Source organism: Chaetodon trifascialis, chromosome 13 (assembly GCF_039877785.1).
Source record: "Chaetodon trifascialis isolate fChaTrf1 chromosome 13, fChaTrf1.hap1, whole genome shotgun sequence".
Lineage (NCBI taxonomy): Eukaryota > Metazoa > Chordata > Actinopteri > Chaetodontiformes > Chaetodontidae > Chaetodon > Chaetodon trifascialis.
The window spans coordinates 9823603-9845946 of NC_092068.1; the positions used below are offsets into that span (position 1 = coordinate 9823603).

General features: G+C 42.2%; 1 protein-coding gene across 1 annotated transcript; it reads left to right on the forward strand.

Annotated features, from left to right (window-relative positions):
• Nucleotides 1-455: 455 nt before the first annotated feature.
• egln1a (egl-9 family hypoxia-inducible factor 1a) lies at nt 456-22104 on the forward strand. The gene is made up of 5 exons (XM_070978157.1): nt 456-1467; nt 15599-15718; nt 21126-21262; nt 21346-21413; nt 21522-22104. Exons 1-5 carry the CDS (start codon nt 763-765, stop codon nt 21575-21577), a joined length of 1086 nt encoding a protein of 361 aa, XP_070834258.1. The 5' UTR covers nt 456-762; the 3' UTR covers nt 21578-22104.
• The last annotated feature ends 240 nt before the right edge of the window (nt 22105-22344 follow it).

Consider the following 22344-nt stretch of genomic DNA (forward strand, 5'->3'; position numbering starts at 1 on the left):
TTATTGTCAGCAAAATGTTCTTAAGTATGAAAATTGAAAGTATTTATCATTTAGGATTGATTTATTATATTATTTTATATTATTAGAAATGCTGCATTAATGTGCGAATAGCATTTACGCTCAAGTGTAGTACTAATACCTCAGCAGTGCTAGTACAGCATTGATTAAATGTCCTACCCATCACTGCCTATAAGCCAATGAACATGGTTATGAAGAATAATCACTGAGGCTGCACCATAGACGCCGACGGGTCGAGTCAAGATTACATATATTACTGTTTTATTGATTGACCGGAAGCGGACTTTTTCACACTCCCTGTTGTTGACCTGTCATGACATCGATTAACTACTTCCACGTGTTTCGAGCCGTTTTATTAATAATCGTGTGTCCGACAGCCCCTGAAGGCAGCCGGAGGGGGGCGGTGCTTGTGTGTGGACGTCAGAGCAGGCTGGACCACAGAGAGGTTGAGCACACTCTGAGCGGCGCCATGCTCTATCCTCGGACCGAGAGCTGGCCTGCTGAAATGCCTCCTGAAGACCCAGCCCGAAATGCTCGAACCAAGGCTCACGTTGTATTATTTCATTGATACAAGATGTGAAGAAGGAGTAAATGTGATAAAATGGCGAGGTATTGAGTCTGACTTTTCCGTCTCGCACGGTGTAGCGTGGCAGTGGCAGTGGATCGTTTCCAAAGTTGTCGGTTAGCAGGGCGCGTGTGAAGGATCGGAATTAAAGGCGCAGCGCACCCGTTGTAGATGCAAACATGGAGAAGCAGCAGAGTGATTTGGAGCGAGACCGACAGTACTGTGAACTTTGTGGGAAAATGGAGAACCTCCTCAAGTGTGGTAGGTGCCGGAGCTCCTTCTACTGCAGCAAGGAGCACCAGAAACAGCACTGGAAGAAACACAAGCTCATTTGTAAGGAGGCGGACAAGGCGCAGCTTCCCAAACACAAGCCCGAGCCGACTCCGCCGTCGGGGGACGACAAGGAACCGGAGAAACACGGAGAAAAGATAAGCCCCAAACAGACGGACAGCGCTTCTTTACCACAAACCACAAACACTGAAGCACCTGGGGTCGGTGACAGACCGGGGGAGGACGGGTCCAACGACACCGCCACACCTAACGGACAAACTAGCTCATCCCCTCAGAAACTTGCCACGGAGTACATCGTCCCGTGTATGAACAAGCACGGTATCTGTGTGGTGGACAACTTTTTAGGAGCAGAGACCGGCCTAGGCATTTTGGAGAATGTCAAAGCCCTGCACAAAACGGGCAAGTTCACAGACGGACAGTTAGTCAGTCAAAAAAGCGACTCCACTAAAGACATCCGAGGTGACAAAATCACGTGGATAGAGGGGAGGGAGGCCGGCTGCGAGAAGATCCGCTTTCTAATGAGTCGCATGGACGACCTGATAAGACATTGTAACGGCAAACTGGGAAACTACACGATAAATGGAAGGACAAAAGTAAGTATGTCAGCTGGTTGAAACACAACCGAATTTAGTGCCTTCTTCATGCTTCAGAGCCACCGGTTTGCAGTGCGTGTCCCCATGTGACGCACACCGAAGCGCCTCATAAGAGTGCACATACAGGATGCGTTACTGCTGTAATACTCAATGCCCGAGTTCATTTTCAGGGTCTGCGCTCAGTTTTCAATTTATTTTATGTGAAATTATACAGCAAATAGTAGTGTAGATTAGTACAACAGTCCTGCATTAAGTCCTACCCTTATTAAGGTGGTAAGTTTTTGTAGAAACCTTTAGAGAGGTGTTGACTCCGCTATATGCTCGTGCAGTGTGACAGGTGTTTCTGATCTTCAGTCTACCCTTGATCAAAAAAATAGGTCGGAGAAAAACTTGAATCAGCACCTCCCTGAAACATTGTCAACACAATCTCAATATTATAACAGTTCTTGAAGGTTGCATTTATTGTAGGGCTTCAGACGCAGATTATGAATTGTCAGGTTGATAACGAACGAACGAAAAGAAAATAGTGCAGAATGCCGTTCATTGTGTGTTTTGTCCCAGCAGCAGGACACAATCCAAACATGTTCGCTTCACTATCACAAACGACAGGAAAAGCAGCAAATCCACACAATTGAGAAAGTGCAACTAGGAAGAGTTTGGTGTTTTTGCTTGAAAAATAATTGAAGTGATTGTTCCTTGTTAGTTTTGTCGATCTACTATTTGAGAGATCATTTTATCTTTTCAGATCTACAGGGTTGTTGGATTATGCAGCATTAGTTTCAGCTACCCTTGGTATATCTAATATACTTTCAGCTGAGTGTGTATTTGCACCATACACAAGCGTAGTGACACAGCAGGGCTGTGTAACCCTCTGCATGTTCTCCAGGTCATGCAACTCTAATGGACACGTGCTGCTCAATGAGCGAAAGAAAACTGTCCACCGTGATGGTAACTGATTAATGGTTCAGTCATTTTTCAAGCGAAAACAATCAAACATTTGCTGGTTCCAGCGTCTCATTTTTTATTGCTGCTACTCTTTCTGCATCTGTAAAACCCTAATTTCCCCAGAAGGGGATTAATGACATTATATATTACCATGTTAAATATAAGGATTTGCTGCTTTTCTTTATCATTTATGATAAGCAAATGAAGAGGTTTGGGGTTTTGGACTGTTGTTTAGACAAAAGAAGCAATCTGAAGACATCACTTTGGACTTTGAAATTATGATGAGCATTTCTTGACATTTTATAGACGCATAGATAGACTCATAGATATATAGATTCAAAGATAAATCGCAAATACAATCTGCAGAATGAATCTGCACTAAATGAAAAAAACCATTGCTTGCAACCCTACTGTTCACACTTATCAAAACTGCCTGTTACATAGGTGTACGTTGACGTTTTCATTCTTCTCATGGTAAAAGGGCAGAAGGAGCTTCACCCTGACAAACGGTGGGATGAACGTCACCACGTCAGGCTCTATGAAGTCTTAACTGTGCTGCTGACTCATCCACAGGGATGCTGTTCTGTAGCCGACTGCAGCCTCTGACCATGCTGTAAAGAGGCGACAAACTAAAAGAGTTCTGTGGCGGTGTTAAATCTAATTCAGTATCACACACACACATGCGGTTGGTGTGACAGAGCATTCCTATGTTGAGAGGAAAGCCTGCCTGTTTCAAGGTTGGCAGTGCATGGGTGAGAAAAACTGCGCAGCTTCTGCTTCACTGACGTGTATTTTCTCAGAAAACGACTGAAATGATGGGCAGTCTCGTTTTCAGGCAGGTTCCTCTGAGACTGAGCAAGTTGTCCCAATACCCTGGTAATCATTTCTAGCTTTTCGCTGACTGCTGTGTACCATTGTGAACAACCTTGCTCCAGCATGGCTTTGGGTTGCGTATGACCCGGACTCTACTTTCAACTAGATCTAGTCACAGTGACCTTGTGACATGAGACTGAACCAGAGGAGATGGCCTGCTCTCAGCCTCCCCCTCCTCCTCCCCTCCTGAGGGAAATACTCACAAGTAGACTTGTCACATTTTCATTGAATTGGAGTTAGGCTGAATCACTTTTCCACTGCTCTCTTCTTAAATGGTAACGCAGTGAATCTCACCCTCATGAAGGTTGTTATGATCAGTTTTTGTAGAGAGTCGTTAAATCAACTTCATGGTCATTTTTGAGGCTGCAGTTTTGAGAGGTGCTTTTGGTCAACCCATAAACGCATGTCAATAAGGAAAGACTTTATTACCTTTCAGTATAACGCAAGACAATTCAGCAGCAGAACAAACTGCAGCCTTCAGGATGACCATAAAGTTGAATCAGCTCCTTTTCAGAATGGTTTGAACAGAAGCTGAACACTATAATACTCAAGGAGGTAGGATTTATTGCAGGGCTGATGATGTTCACAATCTGACTCATGGTGTCTAAGGTCTTATTTAAACTTGCCTTCTCACAAGGTCTTTCAATTTTAGAGAAATTTATAATGGTAATTTCATGTGCAGTCTTATGTGTCTACAGTTTTTGTTTTCCTTGTTAGTTTTTTGCTTATGTGTCATTTGGCTTGTAATTATGTTAAAAAGTTAAAACATTTGCAGGAAATTCAGTTTTTGAGATTGCCATGGCTTAATTTGTGGGGCATGATCAGTGTAGGTGGTCGGGGTAGAGAGCGTTAAAAGGCAGACTAACAGGATTAGATAAAAAATGTTATTCCTGAACACTAAGCTAACCCCACTGAGGTAGTTACTGTTTGATATTTGTCACCATATCATGTTCTTTTATCACAGGGCTTGACATTTAAGGGATCTAGCAGTGAAAGAACACACGTTGGATTGAAGCCTGTGGCCTTTGCTTGCTTCAGGTACTTGGTTTTCTGCACTGGCACAGAGCTCTGATTGCCATTTGCTATTATTTTTAGGCTGCTCCTCCTGTCCAGTTGTCTTTTTTCCCTTGCCAATTCCGAATAGACAAGACGTTTTTCAGAAATCATGCTATTTCAGTGAGTGGTCAGATTGTGCAGTAGATTCTCGCAGCTGGCCGCTGAGTCAAACTCTGTGGAGAACTTGACTTCCTCACCCACTGCCCTAGTTGCTTTGGCACACACGCCTGGACTGTGACCAGCGAAAATCAGCATGACTTGCACAAATGGAAAGCCGCCAGTATCAATGGCTCAAAGGGATACAACACAATGTAAGCACAATTCACATTGGGAAAGATAGAGGAAAAAGATTTTGCCCAAATAGTTATTTAATGTCATTGTTTCCATTTCCCTTTTTCACTTGATAACATTGTGGGAAGTCGCAGGCGGCAGGACATGTCTGTTTCTCTGCAGCTCCAGCATGTTGAAAGCTCACTGACACCATTATAGTATTATCAGGGAACATATAAAGAATTCTGTCACAGCGGCATGATTGTCACGTCACTGACTCGCTGCTCCCCACTGAATCTCAGTATGTCCAGCATGTTGAAATGGCAGCTTATTAAGTCAAGGCTGCATACTGCACATACTTACTGCTAGTGTACAAGGCTAGAATTTGTATAGTTAACATTGTACATGAAATATGATAACGCTGTCCAGCATGCCATTTTGTAGCTTAGTATAGAATATAAGTACAGGATTTGGCCCTCAGGGACTGGACTCCTAACAATATAATACAATCTATTAGCATAATGAGAAGTGTTTTGGCTTTTGTGAACCTGATGGACATACTCTGATAAGACAGCACTACACACATTCAGATGACAGCTGCGTGCTTGTCTCAAGCATGACGCTGCAGTATGATAAACAAAAGGACATTCATGGAAAGAGAAATTCCCCTACAATAAACAACAATACATGAGTATTGTTTGCTGTCTTATCAGATACCATCACAGGTGAAAAGACAGTTAATAATATGTCTGTGAAGACATGGTCAGTCAATAATCCGTTGCTGACTGATGAGATTCACAACACGAGCTGTTGGCAAAGGTGCCATTCTCCACCAGTAGATTATACGAATAGACCTTGATTTGTAATTTCTTTAACCAATAAAGAGACAAGAGATTCTGAATCTTTGGTTTATGGACTGCTGCTCTAAAAAAACAAGAAATTGTCACCTTGAGATTTAGGAACTATGTTGGCATTTTTCAGTACATTTTGACAGTTTGCTGACCAAGTGAATAATTGATTAATTGAGAAAATAGCCAGCAGACTAATCACTAATGAAAATAATAATTTGACACAGCCCCACATACAGCAGAGGGATGAGCAGTATGTATAAAAGCAAAGTATATTGAAGAAAAAGTATAGGTTGTAGAAATCCATTAAAAAACTGTTCTGAGATGAAATACCAATATATGACTATCTTTGGTTAATGAGGTGAATTGAATGTGTTACAAATCAATGCACTTTATCACATTGATGAGAAAACATACATTAAATCCTGAATTGCCTTAAAACAATCCTGCACTTATCTGTAACATTTCCTGCATTGGCCTTGCCACAGATATGTCAAAATACATATTGTCTCACAGTATATAAGTAATATTGTCATGTCACTCTGTCCCATATACCCAAGCCTCTCATTCTAAGCAGAAGCTGCTGACAGATGCTAAGAAGCACTTTAACTTAAAGAGGATGAATCCCCCCGTTGGGATTGATAATGAGCAACTCAGTATGTATATCATTTAATGTTGAGTTATTTGTTGCGTCAATTGTAATCTCACAGAGCGACTGTGGATGTGCGCTTTTGTAAGGAAGTTGACCGTTGACCTAAATCTTAAAGCTCTATAGAGTAAGTAGGCAAGAGGAAGTCATGTGGTGGTGGTCCTCTGAGTGTCGGAGACAGCTGTACATTATGGTATAGGCCATGTGAGCCACTCGTTCCTTCCGCCTACAGTACCAGCATGCCCGAGGCAGCACCTTGCATGCCACCTTTTTCCTGCTTATTGTTTTACCGTCATAGAGTAAACAATAAATGTAATATTTTTGGGCTTAGTCAGAGCACAAGCCCGCCCATTGTTCATGGTCAAGTATGAGCCGTCCCGCAGCCAGTTTGAGTTACCTTCGTGTTGTTATAATCTAATGTTGTCTGTGGGGCATACCAGAGACATAAATCAAGGTCAGCCATTGCATGTGACTTGCAATATGGTTGTTTTATGTTTCAGATTATTAACAGCAGCCATAATTTGAACAGGTGTTTATTGACAAAAGTGGAGGATTTTATTCTGACTTTGAGCTCATGTTTATCTCTCCATCACAAAGTAGGATCTGGCCGTGTTCCAGGTGGAGCTCTGAGAAAGAGATCTTCTGTATCTGACTGTTTACAGCTGTAGAGGTGAAGACAGGGAGGCTTTATTGTCGGTGGAGCAGGACATCAAGATAATTGTGCATTTAAAAAAATAATTTAGCAAGTGATTAGGATAGTTTGTATTGCACTAGATCAATACAAAATGTTTTTGAAATATATCAATCAATGATAATTAGCCACTTAATTGTTCTTATGCCTCTATATAGAATGTGAGGAGGCTATGAGCCGATGGTTGGTGTAGAGCTTCTGTTACATGCTGTTTCTAATTTCTTCGGCCAAAGCTCTTTGACTTCAAATGGCTTCTGTTTCTTCAGTTTTTCAAGTGATATTTCTTGTCGTGCTCAATCTTCTACCACTGGCAACAAGACAGTATCAGTGACTGATCCAATTACAGAATGAGCTCACTTGGCTCACACACAGGCATGATGGAGCCATTCGGCCAGACAAAGCGGTCACCAAGACGTTACTGTACAAAACAGACACAGTACTGTAGATGTCATTACAGTACTGTAGATACCACCTAACTGTTCTTTCATCCTGCCAAACGTGAATCTATGGATCTGAGAGTAGGAACAGCAGGACTGTTGATGTGAGTGGATCCCAGCTTTCTGTTTCTTCCAGATGAAACTTTAAGCAGGTCAGATTGCAGCCTGTGCATTTATCTGTTGTTGTTCCATGAGAGACAACAGCAGTCTGGTTAAAAATGACAAAGCTGACAACTTTACACCACATCCTTCAGAGTATTTGCGTAATGATATCAGAATCTGTGGTTGTGTTTGTGTTGCAACATGTTGAGGGTGAAGGGTAGTGCTGCTGCTGTATACGTCCCCCTATTGTTCGCTGCCTACAGTAAAAGAGAAAAGAATAAACTAGGTTGTTACTTTAAACATAGACTTCCTCTGGAGGCAGCACCGCTGTCTGACAGATAAAACACTGAGCTGTCCCGGGCTGGGGCCCAAACTGTCTTGGTTCCCACACTCCCCTGCTCTACAAGGTCTCCATCCTAACTGTTTGTACTCATGTTTGGATAAGCATCTCTTCTGTGAAGTGAGCGGACCCCTTGCAGCTTTTCCTCTTTGCTCCACCCCAGTTCATGACTCGCATCAGTACATGAACCAGGGATCCACTGATAGCATCACAGTGATCAGTGTATACTTCCAAGTGATCAGGTCAGCACAAGGTCAGAATTATTTCAAGTTCTGGTGGGATGGAGTTCTTTGATGGAGCAACTCCCTTCTTTCAAATCCCCAAACCAGCAGTGATGAGTAATTTGAGGAAAATGCCTGGTCAAGTTCAGGTTCTGCTATTGTCATGTGCACAGCCATTACAGCAAAGCAGTTGTTGCTTTGCTATAATCTTCCCTCCATATAATCTAAGACATAAAATAGTGCAGCAGTTAAAATACAGGAATATGGTAATAGTGTTGAGTGATAGTAACATGTTATAAACTAATTTAAACATGCAGAAATGCAGCATTTATATAAATAGTGAGAACAGATTGTAGGCAGGTGTGTGTATAAATATATATATATATATATACTGTGATAGATAAACAGCTTATAAACAAGTAGTAAAATAAATATATACAATGGCATATACAGGTATAAACAGGTAGTGAATATAAATACTGTGATGTGTACAGGTGGAAGCAGGCAGTAAAATAAATATATTACTGAGCAGGTTGTAAACAGTAGTCAAGTGGTAAGCAGTTGGAGACAGTGCAGTAGAATATGTATGTATAGTACAACTATAATTTCCAAGAAAGTTGTGACGCTGTGTAAAACGTAAATAAAACAGAATGCAGTCATTTGCAACCGAACTGTATTTACAGACAACGGTTTTCCGAAGTTTTCCTTAGCCCATGTAGTAATATCCTTTATTCAATCATGTGTTCACAAAGTGCTGAACCTCGCTCCATCCTCGCTTGTGAGCGACTGAGCCTTTCCAGGATGCCCCTTTCATACCCAATCATGATGCTATCACCTGTTACCTATGAACCTGTTTACCTGTGGAATGTTCCAAACAGGTGTTTTTGGAGCATTCCACTACTTTCCCAGTCTTTAGTTGCTCCTGTCCCAACTTGTTTGAAACATGTTGCTGGTATCAATTAAAGTTTATGAGGTGAAGCATTTAGTATATTGTCATGGTAACAGTATGGAGTGAGTAAAGTGCCATAGTGACAGGTTGAAGAGCTCTACATATTATGGCATGCTGGATGAAGCTGTCCTGAGCCTGGCAATGCAGGACCGGATGCTGCTGTGTTGTCTGGCAGATGGTCGTAGGCAAAACAGGTTGTGGCTGCGGTGACAGGGGTCTTTAAAGATCCTGCTGGCCTTCATCCTTCTCCGCTGGGTGCAGAGGACCTTCATGGGTGGCTGCTCTCTCCTGGTGATGTGCTGTGCAGTTTTCATCACCCTCTGCAATGTCTCACGGCTGAGGGCGGTGGAATTGCCATACCAGGCTTCCCTTGATGACGAGCTCGAATGGCACAGTGGTATTGAATGCTGAACTATAGTCAATGAACAGCATTCTCCGGTTCCTCTGGTCCAGATGGGAGAGGGCAGTGTGGGGGGCTAGAGTGATGGCATCATTCATGGAAGTGTTTGGTCTGGATACAAATTGCAGTGGATCCAGGGAGGGAGGAGGTGATGAAGGTTTTGAGTAACTGCTCAAAGCACTTCTTGATGGTGGAGGTGAGTGCTGTTGGGCGGGGGTCATTTAGGCAGAGTGTTTTGGTCCTTTGGGGACAGGGACAAGGGTGGTCTCTTTGAAACATATGCATTCAGATTAGTGCTGCTGAAATGATTATTCAATTAATCAATTAGTCACTCAGCAGAAAATACGCCAAAAACAATGATGATCGTGCTCATCAGACATGGTTTTGTGTTGACTAAGCCACCATTGCTGTTTTTCAAACAAACAGTGGCGCTGTCATCACATCTTAATGACACCTACTCTTAGCTGCTTGTACTTCCTCATCAGACACTGATTGATCCAAAAGTCTGTACTTTGGCCATAAGCGCGTAACTTAAAGCCTGGCAAGATGGATTCTCGCTTTCTGTGATCCTGTGAATCCAGCAGCCTCAAAAAGTAAATCTGGTATAGGCACACTTATTCAGTTAGTTACTGAGAAGCGTTTCTAAGTTCAACCACTCACTTCCCTCTGCGAAGAGGCCATAAAAACAGTTTTGAAACATGCCCTTTTTGTGTGGTTACATTCCTCTTCACCCACATGAGCAACATCAGGGCTGTTTCTTCACTTGCGCACCGCTTGGCACAGCTTTATAAATCCATTTAACTTCATGACGGAATTTTCATTATTTATGATTTTGTGTCGGCTGCACGGTGGCGCAGCAGGTAGTGCGCGTGCCTCACAGCAAGAAGGTTGCCGGTTCGATCCCCGGGACAGGTGGGGCCTTTCTGTGTGAAGTTTGCATGTTCTTCCCGTGCATGCGTGGGTTCTCTCCGGGCTCTCCGGCTTCCTCCCACAGACCAAAAACATGCTCATTAGGTTAATTGATGACTCTAAATTGTCCGTAGGTGTGAATGTGAATGTGAGTGTGAATGTTTGTTTGTCCTTACATGTGGCCCTGCAATCGGCTGGCGACCGGTTCAGGGTGTACCCCGCCTCTCGCCCATTAAAGCTGGGATAGGCTCCAGCCCCCCGCAACCCCGAAAGGGATAGGCGGCATAGATGATGGATGGATGGATGATTTTGTGTCAGTAGCACACCACAAATGGCCCTATGAAGCAGAAACACTGAGGTTTTCTCTATAGGCTCCACAGAATCATTCACATTTTTGCTATGGTAGAGTTTTGCATTTTGGACATAGGATGGAAATTCTTAGACAGCCACTGTAGTTGACATCAAAAACACTGTGTAAAAGGTGTCCGATGCTCTGGCAGTTGACCTGAAGTTATTGTGCATACCTGCTGAGGTGTTTCTTCTCTTGTTTTTTTCCACTGACTGCTCTGAAATAAGTGTCAGTTCAAGCTTTTCGTGTTGTAACAGAAGATGTTATGTTCTAACATGAGATGGTTGCTGTGTTGCTTGTCTTTGACATCCTAGTTATTTTGTGATTCTAATACAACAGGTTATTTAGATAAAGTCATGGAATGACAAACCTGCTGCATGTCTGATTGAAGCTGATTAGACAATGATGTGCCAGCAGCCACACATAGTCACCTGTTTGCACTTGCAATGGTAACACTGGAAGTATAGAGAAGGCACTGTAATATTTCTGTTGTAACTTAATTACCCCTGAGCCATTTATATTATCAAATTGTATTAAACATAAGCTTTCGGGTTTGTTTGTTTGTTTGTTTGTTTGTTTGTTTGTTTGTTTGTTTGTTTAATCTGTGCATCTAGTCTCACACAGAAAATGTTAGTCTTCCTTGTACTTCTCATGTCCCATCCAGTTCAAGCTTGATTTATTTGAGGGTTGAGTTGCAGTTGTCTGAGACAAATTGATAATGAGGAAGAAAAATAAACAGTGGCGCACAACTCGCATGGAACAAATGAGTCTCTCCCTTTGAGAGGGATCCTCCGTCTATAATACCCACTTCACATATCAAGGGATTAAGCCAAATATGTTTGTCAGTTATTGAGTTACTGAATTGTTGTAGATGCCCAGCAAAAACAGATTGATCAAGAAAACAACAGTGACTCTGCAGCATTGTAACATCTCGGCCGTGATGTTGTCTCATGACAAAAATACATGTTTAAGGACTTGTCTGAAATTAGCGTTAGCACCTGCAATAAACTTTTTGTAACGTAGGAACAAATGAAAACAGTCAGAGCAAAACACACGTGACACTAAAATGGTCCTTAAATGTTTCATATAGTTCACCTAATATCCATCTGTGGCATTAACTTTTGCCGTTCATTTGGCCTTACTGAAGGCCTCAGCGATCTGGTTTGATGACCTCTACTTCTCTCTCGTTCACTCTTTGCCTGTAAACGCCAGTCGGCCTCAGAAGCCATGCCTGTGGAATGTAAATAAATGGCACGGGGAGCGAGGTCAGCCTCCTAATGAGGGCCAGTGTGGAATGCGGAAAAGTAAGTGGCTGAGAAGAACAGAGGCTCAAATAGGAACAGAGGTCAGAGGTGAAGATGACAATGAGCGAAACCCTCCTGCAGTGTAGAAGTTGTCATGTTGAGATGGAAAATTGTTGGTGGTAGTTCATTTAGACCAGGTTATGTTGAAATGTTTCATTCTGTCAGGACTATATCACATTTACAGTTTGTAGTGGTGCATTCAGAGAAAGAGAATATATGTGATAACATTTATGAGCATGTATAGTAGTAATACTTGTCCTTCATGATTTGAGGAGAATCTGATTTTGTTCGACATTTTGCCAGTACAAACCGCTGCACTGTGATGCTGTCTGCATGTTGCATGTTTCATCAAGGCTTTAGCTCCAAGCGATCTGTGGTTCTACGACTAAGGATTTGATCAAAAGGTGTCTCTTCTGCTGTGCTTCAGTGTGCTGGGTCCTCATGACCCGATCACATGAAAGGCAAGCTGGAGATCTTAAAAGGATCTGGACGTCTTAAAAGGTTGGCAGTTAGAGATACTCGTGGTGGTGATGTGTATTCCATTTTACATGTGTTGTCTGTGGGTGATTTGTATACACACTCTTTTGTATATGCTGTATTGTGTAATTTCTACTCCTGTTTCGGGTTTTACTGCTCATCATTATTTTTCCTGAAATCCACTGACCATATGCTCACAGGTTGAGAATTGAGCTTGTAGCCCGATGACACCCCCAGTCATGATCATTATATAGTATAATATTATAACATAGATAAAAAGTATGTTAATATAATGGTATCATGTTAGTATTCTATTAATATGTTATATTAGCTTCCCACTAGTATAATATTAATTCCAGCAGAACAATACCGCAGTTTAAGAAATACACAGCCAACATTTAAAATGTTTGCAGGTTTTGTTTATTAACTTCTTGTGCATGAGAAATGGTCTACAGTGGTGGTTAGTCTAATTTGTTGTTTTATCTTGTATGTTGTATCATATCTTGTCAATAATCCTAACCATTTCTGCATAAGAATGAGTAACATTTGGAAAGATTACTGTAGCATGTCAACCTTTTTTTTAATGTCCCACCCCATCAAGGCTGTCATTGGTCAGTTCACAAAAAGTGACATTGACAAATACACAAACTTTCTGAAAAGTTTAACATGTTTGAACAAAAGGCGCCAGCTCTATACAGCCAGCCAGCCAAACCCAGACCGTGCTTATCTTTATCAAAACCTTGATGAACAGTTGAACTGGTGTCGCTGGGCTCAATGGGCAGCTCTCAGCTCAACTCCAGTCCCTTTTTGGTCTTCTACTCGAGAATCCATCCAGTGACTCGGTGATTACTACTGCTTGAAGAAACGTTAACGTTATCGACACACAGCGCTTCTGATGTCATTACTGAGGACGGGGGGGCTCGCTGGCTGATCTTCGTCCTCCTTGACATCACCTAGCTAAGATTGCTAGGAAACTTTATCTTGGAATAGTTGAAAATGTCGACATGACGTCACTACGCACAATGAGGGTGACCAACGCTTATCTAAGATCTGCTGTTTTCCTGTAGCACATTCATTTTTAACCAACAGATGTCACTGGTGAGCTTTACAGCCATTTTATCTGTGTTTTTGAACCCCCTCTGTAGTTAAAAAAAAAAAAAAAGAGGCTACATTTGATAAAATGATAAGAACAATTCCACGATGCTAATGTCCTGGTGGCGGATCAACACTGGCCCAGTCGGCTGACGGGCTTGCGATACACTGGCAGAAACTTTATAGAGTTTCAACAGCCGTCCATTGTGAGGAAATGAAAGCCGAAACTGCTGTGTACGAGTTTATGTCACGTGCCAAGGCTCTCACACCTTCCAAGTGCCAAGGCGACCTCCACCCCCCCACCCCACACACACATGCACACACACACACACACACACACCACACTCTTGCACATCTGAGTCCACACAAACACTCTTTCCTAGCAGAGACTGTTTACCCATCTCCAGCCTTGCAGCATGAGCCAAGCAGTTAAGGGAGGGAGGGGTGACATAGCCGAGGATCAGCCAACCTTCCTCACGCTCTGCACGTAGCACAACCATTAAAATACTGCTCCCGCTGGAGGGAGGCCAGGAGTCAAAGTTTACAGCAGTTCACTCTTCTCCTCTCCTCCAGCCCCACCTCTCTATCTGTCTCTCTCTCTCTCTCTCTCTCTCTCTCTCTCTCTCTCTCTCTCTCTCTCTCTCTCTCTCTCTCTCTCTCTCTCTCTCTCATACACACGCGCACACACACACACACACACACACAGAAAAGCGTACTGTATTGCATTTTACTGACAGGAAGCCCTTTGTCAGTGTGCGTGCCCCACACCCGCCTTGATTCCCAGCAGCCTTTTCTTCTGGGGCCCACCCCTTTTTTAAGAATCAATAAAGTAGTTTCGGAGGCTCTGCAGGCGGGGCGAGATGCCCCCCTTGTCTTTACGTTGGAGTTTTGTTTTTCGGCTTTGAAGGCCCTGATATTGTGCATTCCAGTGGTAACCTGCATCACTCAAAAGATGTGAGCACAATGTGGACTGACGTAGGCGACTGCGTCCGATGCGCAGGAAAATAAGATTCAGACGTAATTTGGATGATTTACTTTTTTTCACTCTCATTGAGCATTGCAAGACTAACTTCATAAAATTCACCTTTCCATAAGTATGTGGACTGATGTATGCGGCTTCCGATATCTTATTCTGTGATTATGCTCAATTCCTTCAAGTCTAAGTATTTTGAACAATAGTGTGTCCTATCATTTCTCTGCAGTCAGCATAGCTTTTCAAGATTTAAACTTAGTCAGACATTATATTGGACCAAGCAAAGGAGTTGAGTGTTTATAATAATGTTGCTATGGTTTATGTTGATCCAAGTGCATGGAAGAATGTGGAGGAACTTGCCTTTTGTTTGTCATATCACTGCTTAGACAAGGTTTATGAGGGCTGAATCTGCCCCCTGCACGTTTGCTTCTCACCTCAACTCTTTTTTCAAGTCAGACAACACATGGACTTGCATGGTGTCCCACAAGTGTTGGCTGTAATTCCCAGTGCTTGTGGTCTGATGTTGTATAAACTATAAGCAGTCTGACATCTCAATGATTTTTAGATGATGAAGACAGATTTTCAGATTCTTCTAAGATGTCGTCATGTCTTCTATTCAAGTCTTATTTCTGAAGAAAAGACAAGTGTTCCTGTCATAGTCCTCCCGGCAGTGTGCGAGTCACCACTTGTGTGTGTCTTATTCCCAAAGGACTCTCTGTGCCGTATGAGTGCATTCGCTTGCTGTTTACACCAAGACGTTTACAAGAGCTCATAGGGGTTCACTGCCAACACCCAAGCAGATCATGTGAGTCTTAATAGAGCAGGAAAAGGCAAGGGGAAGTTGACATGCAGCACGATATCTCCGGTTTATTTCCTCGCTAGTTTCAAGTTTATAATGAGGCAGCTGTGTTGTAAGCGTCCACTGCTTGTATCGGTCTTGGTGCAGGTGAGGCTAGGACAATGCAATCTGACTGCGCCAAGACCGACAGATGCATCATCACATCACAGGCAAGCAAAGACAATCCAAGCTGCTTCCCCGGCCCCAGTTCTGACTGACTGCTCACACCGGCCAGCAATCGCATTTGCACCGACATGGGGAATAAATTCAAACTTGACTTGACTGCCATATTTCTATTTACTTAGTTAATGACACTTAAGAGATATAGACATTGGATGCATACGTTTGTAAGTTCGTCACAGTGTGTCTGCATTTACTAATCATGCTTTTTCATCTTCCTGTCTTCAGGCAATGGTGGCATGTTACCCTGGAAACGGAACAGGATACGTGCGCCATGTGGATAACCCCAACGGCGATGGACGGTGTGTCACATGCATATATTACCTAAATAAAGATTGGACTGCCAAGGTATGTGTGTGATATGGGGAAGAAATAATGTTCATTAGTGCTAAATTATTTGAATTTGAGCTTTCTTAAGTTCTCATGTTTCTAGTATGCCTGTTTCTAATTTTGCTTGATTCAATTGTGATTTGATTTTATCAGTGAAGTAACCATCAAAACAAAAAATTTGTAAATAGGCCATGTGTCTGTTCTTCATATTCCATTTGGACTTCCTGTTGCAAGCACATGCCAAGTCAGTGTAGTTCTTGTCTCCATGGCAGGCTCGTCACTCTCCATCCTGCGTTATTCCACACCCGAGCAGAGTCACTGGTAGAGGTTACGTGTCAGTACGTGCTGTTCGGCCACTCTCTCTGTTTATAATCCCATTAAAACACAGAGAATCCTGCTAATCCAGCCACACCTAATCACGGAGAAGAGCGCCCCCTCCCACACATCCATTGTTCCTCCTGCAGTAAAGTGCATTCACAGGCAGAGAGAAGAAGGAGATTGAGGTGATGCTGCTGTAGATTTATATCACTGCTGAAAAATTACTATATATGCCTCAAATAGCATCTCGAATAATTCTGGTGTTTTGATGAATCTGTGGCATTATTTGGTTGTGTTTGGGCCAAGGAATATTTATGTAAACATCAAATAGAGAAAGCCAGTGCACCTTTGTCACTGATATTGTGCTGCATGGCAGAGCCTACTCACCTGGTGCTCAAAGCAACCACCTGCCCCATTTGTGACTTGAAAAATTGAATACAGGCTTGTTTCCAGTCTCAGTGCAGATTCAGTGACTTCTATAACATTTTTTTAGAACTTCAACAGACTTCTTGAGGGACATAATTGAAAAAAATAATGCTCTTGAAATAAGATGATTGAGATGGAGACAAAAGTCATCCATCTCAGTCATCACTAATGACCCACTAGAAGTGTGTGATGGTGTCTGTATCTGCAGATCCTGCCCACTGCCTGGATTTCTTTCTCATTTTTTTGCTCTATCTTGAACATTCCTGAGCAACCGACACATCCTTCTTCTGCCTTTTAGGGATATCAGAGATATCACAGCCTTGTTTAACGAGTAAAATACTAGGAATATCTACAAATGTATCACCATCCAACATCAAAAGAAAACTACATTAAAGCCAAGCACCTCATTAAATTAGATTGTCCAGACCCTGACAACTTTCACTGTGTATTTTACACTGCAATTAAGCTATGCAATATACTGCAGCTAACTGAGAGTAGCCATAGCTAGCCAGTGCTGCCAAAACAACAATTGTAGCATTGCAATTGCATAAGACATGTCTGGGGAATGCAATATTGAATGCGATAACCTAACGTAATCTACCTGTCAATGTGGAGCGACAAATTCAGTAGTTGAGGGCACCTCAGTGCAAAAACAAAGCTGCTAGCATGCTGCTAATGCTCTGGGTGCTCCTCCCCTGGCAAAGTAGTCCCAACAGACTTTATCTAGTTCATATTGTTACAGGAACTGACATAAATTGACAAGCTCAAATGAACTCATTTGTCTTTTCCACAATTATGTTTTTACCACATGACATCTGCCGTGCTCCACATTTTTGCTGCAACATCGACAGATAGAAGACAGTGTGGGACACACATTACACTGTAATGTGCTTTAAGTGTTCAGTGATGGACGTTATTGGAAATGTAGTTTAGGAGCTCACCACTTGAATATGAGACAGATAAACAGGATGCTGCGTAGAGGAAGTAACAACAGTCTATAACAGAAAGCAGCAGCTGTAAGGTGGAAGGACGGCTTTCATGCTTCTTTGCGGACAGCACAAGACAAGTAGACAGTAGATTGTCTTCCAGACTTCCTCACATACTTGACCTCCAGACGTACATATGAAAATTACACTATTACAGGAAACTGTTTTGCCTCTTGATGCTCGTTTGTGGTAGAATGCAGGCCATGCATGCACCTGTCTTGTGACTGAGTGCAAGTAAATATATTATGGCCATTATTACCTGTCAGCAGACAAGCAACAAAACAAGTATTGGGGACCTGTCTTCTGCTATGGGAGGGTCAACCAAATAGCATGAACAGCTAATAGAGCAGTATTTTACATGTGAAGTTACTGGATCAGCATTGCAAACACAACTACTTAGGTCGAGAATTCTGCTGTGCACCAATGTGCTGCATGTCCATCATCTCCCAGTTGACTAATTTCAATCTCTGACTGCTGTTCCTTGTAGTCGATGCAGTTGTTTTGCATTGGTTATTTTGATCTTCAAGATGATTTCCCTTGGCATATTACATAACCAGCAGGCACAGTAGGTTTATTTTTTGACCAGTGTACCTGTAGATTGGGTGACTTGGTTTGTGTGGGGTATATTAGGTGTCTCACTTTGCTTAGAAAACATGGACATGAAGTGTTGTTACCACACCACAGCAATTTATAACTAACATGCTACTCATTGTCATTCAGTTCAACCTTTTGTAGCAGTGTTTTGCCTTGTCTTATCTGTCCCTGTGTATTCCCTAGCACTCGCTCAATGTAATTACAGTTTTTTATTTGTTTATGTGTATACTAAATCTTTTCCTGATGATACTTTTAACAATGTGCATCAGGTCAGTCATACTGCCTTATGATTTCTGTTGTTGTGTCCATGCACCAGCTTCAACTATTCAAGTGAGTCATGTTCTGGAATCCCATTGGATATTCCAATCTGGTCTCTGATTGCCTGTTTATTAGGCATGTGATGAGCAGTCTTTTATAAAATGTGGTTGCCTAGATACTGTGGCTCCATGAGAGAATGACAAGTGTAACCAGTGTGTTACCACCAAAGCATTTTTCCTCTTCTGAAAACGTCCAGCTGGGAGCACTTGACAGAGCTTTGGAGGAGCAATGTTTTACTTGTTGTTTTTCACCTGAGTCACATAAGGAGAGAGGACGGATCACCTGTTCTGTGTGGGTTCATTAAGTTTTGAGGCCAAGGTAACATCTCAGCAATTACCATCGTTTGAAGAGCCGAAGTTGGATGGAGACCAGTTAAAGGAGTACTTTAGTATGAGCAGGACACAGTTTGAAGTATTGCTCTATTTGTCCCTAACCTTATCAACACTGTGTAGTATCCATCCATCCATTTTCTGAGATGCATACCTTATTCAGGGTTGCAGGGAGTGAGAGTTTCCCAGCATGTATTGGGCGAGACCAAGGACAGGTCACCAGTATATCATAGCTGGCACATACTGTAGAGACATATGCTCACATATGCTATGAAAGTTTTCTTGTTCTTCCAGACCTCAACTTGACCTCCACTGTTCCCATTAACTGCCATTTCTTAATTACATCACCGACTGAGGAAGCAGCTACTTGAAAATGCTTAGCCATCTTCTTATAGCCTTCACCTGCTTTATGGGCATCAATTATTTTAATTGTTAGAGTACGAGACAATCACTTAGAGAAGCCCATGGCTGCTGATTGTTGGAACAAGGTTTGAGCAGCCACAATATTTAGAAAGCTATGAAATTTGCATGAGCTGACGTTTCCTAATGATGATTGTGAACAAGCAATAGCACTATCAAGCTAATTAAGGTCTGAGATTTTGGTAAACAGTAACAGTAAACAAAAAAACAAAACAAAAAAATAGAACTTTTAGAGATCAGTCCATCTTCTACTCACTTAACTCTTGACAGTAACCAAAATTCGGTCCAAACTTTTGCGTGCCACTGTATGAATGCCTAGATAAGATTTATTTTTGTAACCAAAACCACAAATTGTGCCTTAAAGGACCAGTGTGTAGGATTTACCGCCATCTAGTGTTGAGGTTGCAGATTGCAACCAACTGCACATCCTTCCCCTCATCCCTGCCTTTCCAAGTGTGTAGGAGAAGCTGTGGTGGCCTTCAAGCAACATAAAAAAAAATGTTTGGTTTGTGTGTTCTGGGCTACTGTAGAAACATGGTGGTGTAACATGGCGGACTGAATCACCAACAAACACCAAACCTCGTCTTGTTGTGTACATGTCCTTTTATGATGACCGATCTCAGTCAGCACTAACCACTGTCACAACTACAGTGCGTTTCCTGTGGCTTCTTCACAATAAAGGTTGCTCTGTGTTTTGCCAGTTGCAATAGGAAATGCTGGGTTTGCATTAGCTAATCCAGCTGTGATGTGGCTGCAGAAGAATGAACAGTAAACAGTGAGACCATTATCTATAAGATGATGTGATATATTTAAATCTGATTTGAAAAAGAAATGGTATATGAGATGCATTACTTGTTTCCTGTGGATCCGTCATGTAGTTTGGCCATTTGAATTGAACTGAACTGAATTTGCAGGAATGATTGACTGTACAAGAGAGGTAACAGACTATAACTTTAAAGGGTTACAAAGAAACACATGAAGTGCATTATGGTTAACTATTGCATATTATTGAACTTTGTATTAATCCAGTGCATCCAGAGCACAATAGTATTCTCCTTCAATAACAGCTGCTGACAGCCAAACCTGTTCCTGCCCAAATGATGGACTACTCTACAGATCAAAAGAATTAGTGTAAAGAATATATACTTTATTAAATTTTAGAACCATTGTGCATTTTTCCTTCTAAGATTTTAAAAATCCTTAAAAATGTCAAAGGTTAGTCAGTGTCCACTTTGGGTTGCAGCATAGTTTTAGAGTCCATCCGCTTGATGTGGGTCAGAAGGTCATGTCGTGCAGGCGCGGGTCATCCTGTGTTCACTCTAATCCATACATCATTTACAGGCCTGCACACTGAACGCATGGGATCCTGCATGCAGTCATCAGTGGTCACGTGTTGCAGAAAAAAAAACCTTTCCCCTGTCTTCCTTGACCCTATTGTGCTTTATTTAGTTGTCACACCAGCGGCATTCCCCCTCATTCCAAGTCGAATAAATGGGAGTAGCATTACTTCTCCTACAAAGGGTGTGAACTTTTTTCTCTGCTGGTTTGCGTGTGAAGAGAGGGGCCTATCATATCAGCTGTGTGAGAGTTTAAGCAGCACGTTTGCAGCAATCTGCTTTTTCACTCTCCAGGTCCTTTATCCAGCCAGAGCAGTTTTCCTGTGAGTTATTCTTCCTATCCCTCCACAGGAAAGCCGCCCCCCGCTGCTGCTTCCGATCCTGAGCTTTCCTCCTAGCCCCTGGAGTCAGACAACCCTTTTCCTTAACATTGTCGTCCTATGTTGATCATTTAACAAGCCTCACATATGAGATGTATTTAAGTGGATGATTTCTATTAGTTATAAATGAAGCATTTAAGAGACATCTCATTGCCGTGCTTGTTTACCTTTTAATGTGGATGAATCAAACCCACAAATGTGATCGCTGGCGAGGCCTCACTTAGTGTTTGCTTCCTACAGTCTCTCTTTACTTTCCTATTGCTTTGTCCTGATTTGTAAACATAATGGGGTTGTTTCTTCTTTTTCTGCTCTTCCAGGAACACGGTGGCCTTCTTCGAATCTTCCCTGAAGGAAAGGCCCAGTTTGCCGATATAGAGCCCAAATTTGACCGCCTGCTGCTTTTCTGGTCAGACAGGCGAAACCCTCATGAGGTTCAGCCTGCCTTCGCCACCAGGTCAGCACCCAAGCATGTCCACAACACCGATCAGATGATCTGGTCTGCTTTGCAGTGACTCACTGTTATAATCGTCTCCACAGATATGCCATCACGGTTTGGTATTTTGACGCCGATGAGCGAGCCAGAGCTAAAGAAAAGTATTTAACGGGTAAGATTTGATGTACAAGCTGCTCAGTCTTGTTTATGTTGTTTCAGGCATGTTTTTTTATGCTCTTTTAATTCATCTCTCGTGTGTTTGTGTTTCCTTTGTGTGCAGGTGCAGGAGAAAAAGGGGTAAAGGTTGAACTCGACAAACCATCAGATCCCAGCTAGTGGGACGCCTGCACACCCTATAAACAGCCATCAAGTGCTCTGTCCTAAGAAAGTGGCCTATAGAGAGCATGTGTGTGTGTTTTATGCGGCAAAACAGCAGACTTTTGCCTGAGTGGGTGTAAGATCCATGTTCATGGACACAAAACAAATACACAGTGATTTCTGTTCATTTTCAGCAAACCGGGGCAACCCAGTGGACCTTGAATGTCATGACATTGTACTGAAAGGGATTGTGTGATTTTTTTTTTTTTTTTTTCTTTTCGCCTCTTTGGTGAAGAACGCTTACATTACAGCAGACGTTTCCAGAAAATCACTTCAAGCAGGAATTAAGCTCAGAGAATCTACATCTTTTGCATATTTTGTTTTTGCAGTAAATTCCTTAAAGGTACAGTGTTCTGCATATGCTTAATGTGTTATGCTTTTCACATTGAATCAGCTGTTATAAGCTACTGTATGGCAAAATGTGCTTGAGTTTGCAATAATACGAGGAATGATCTGAATTAAAAACACCCCTTTTCTGACAGAAATTCATTGGTCTGATGGTTTGAATCCGTTCATTTGCAGGACAATAGATAACTTTATTGTTTGTGGTTTTGTTCTTGGTGTTTTCTCTAAATACAGCAGTTTACCTGAGAAAAATCCATACATCTGACCTGTGGTTTAAGGACACGCTGCAGTGTGTTTGCTACTGCTGGCCTGTTTGCTGTTTCATGCTGCCCTCTGCAGGCTTGCAGTGTATTGCAGCTTTTTTTAAATTTTATTTTCTG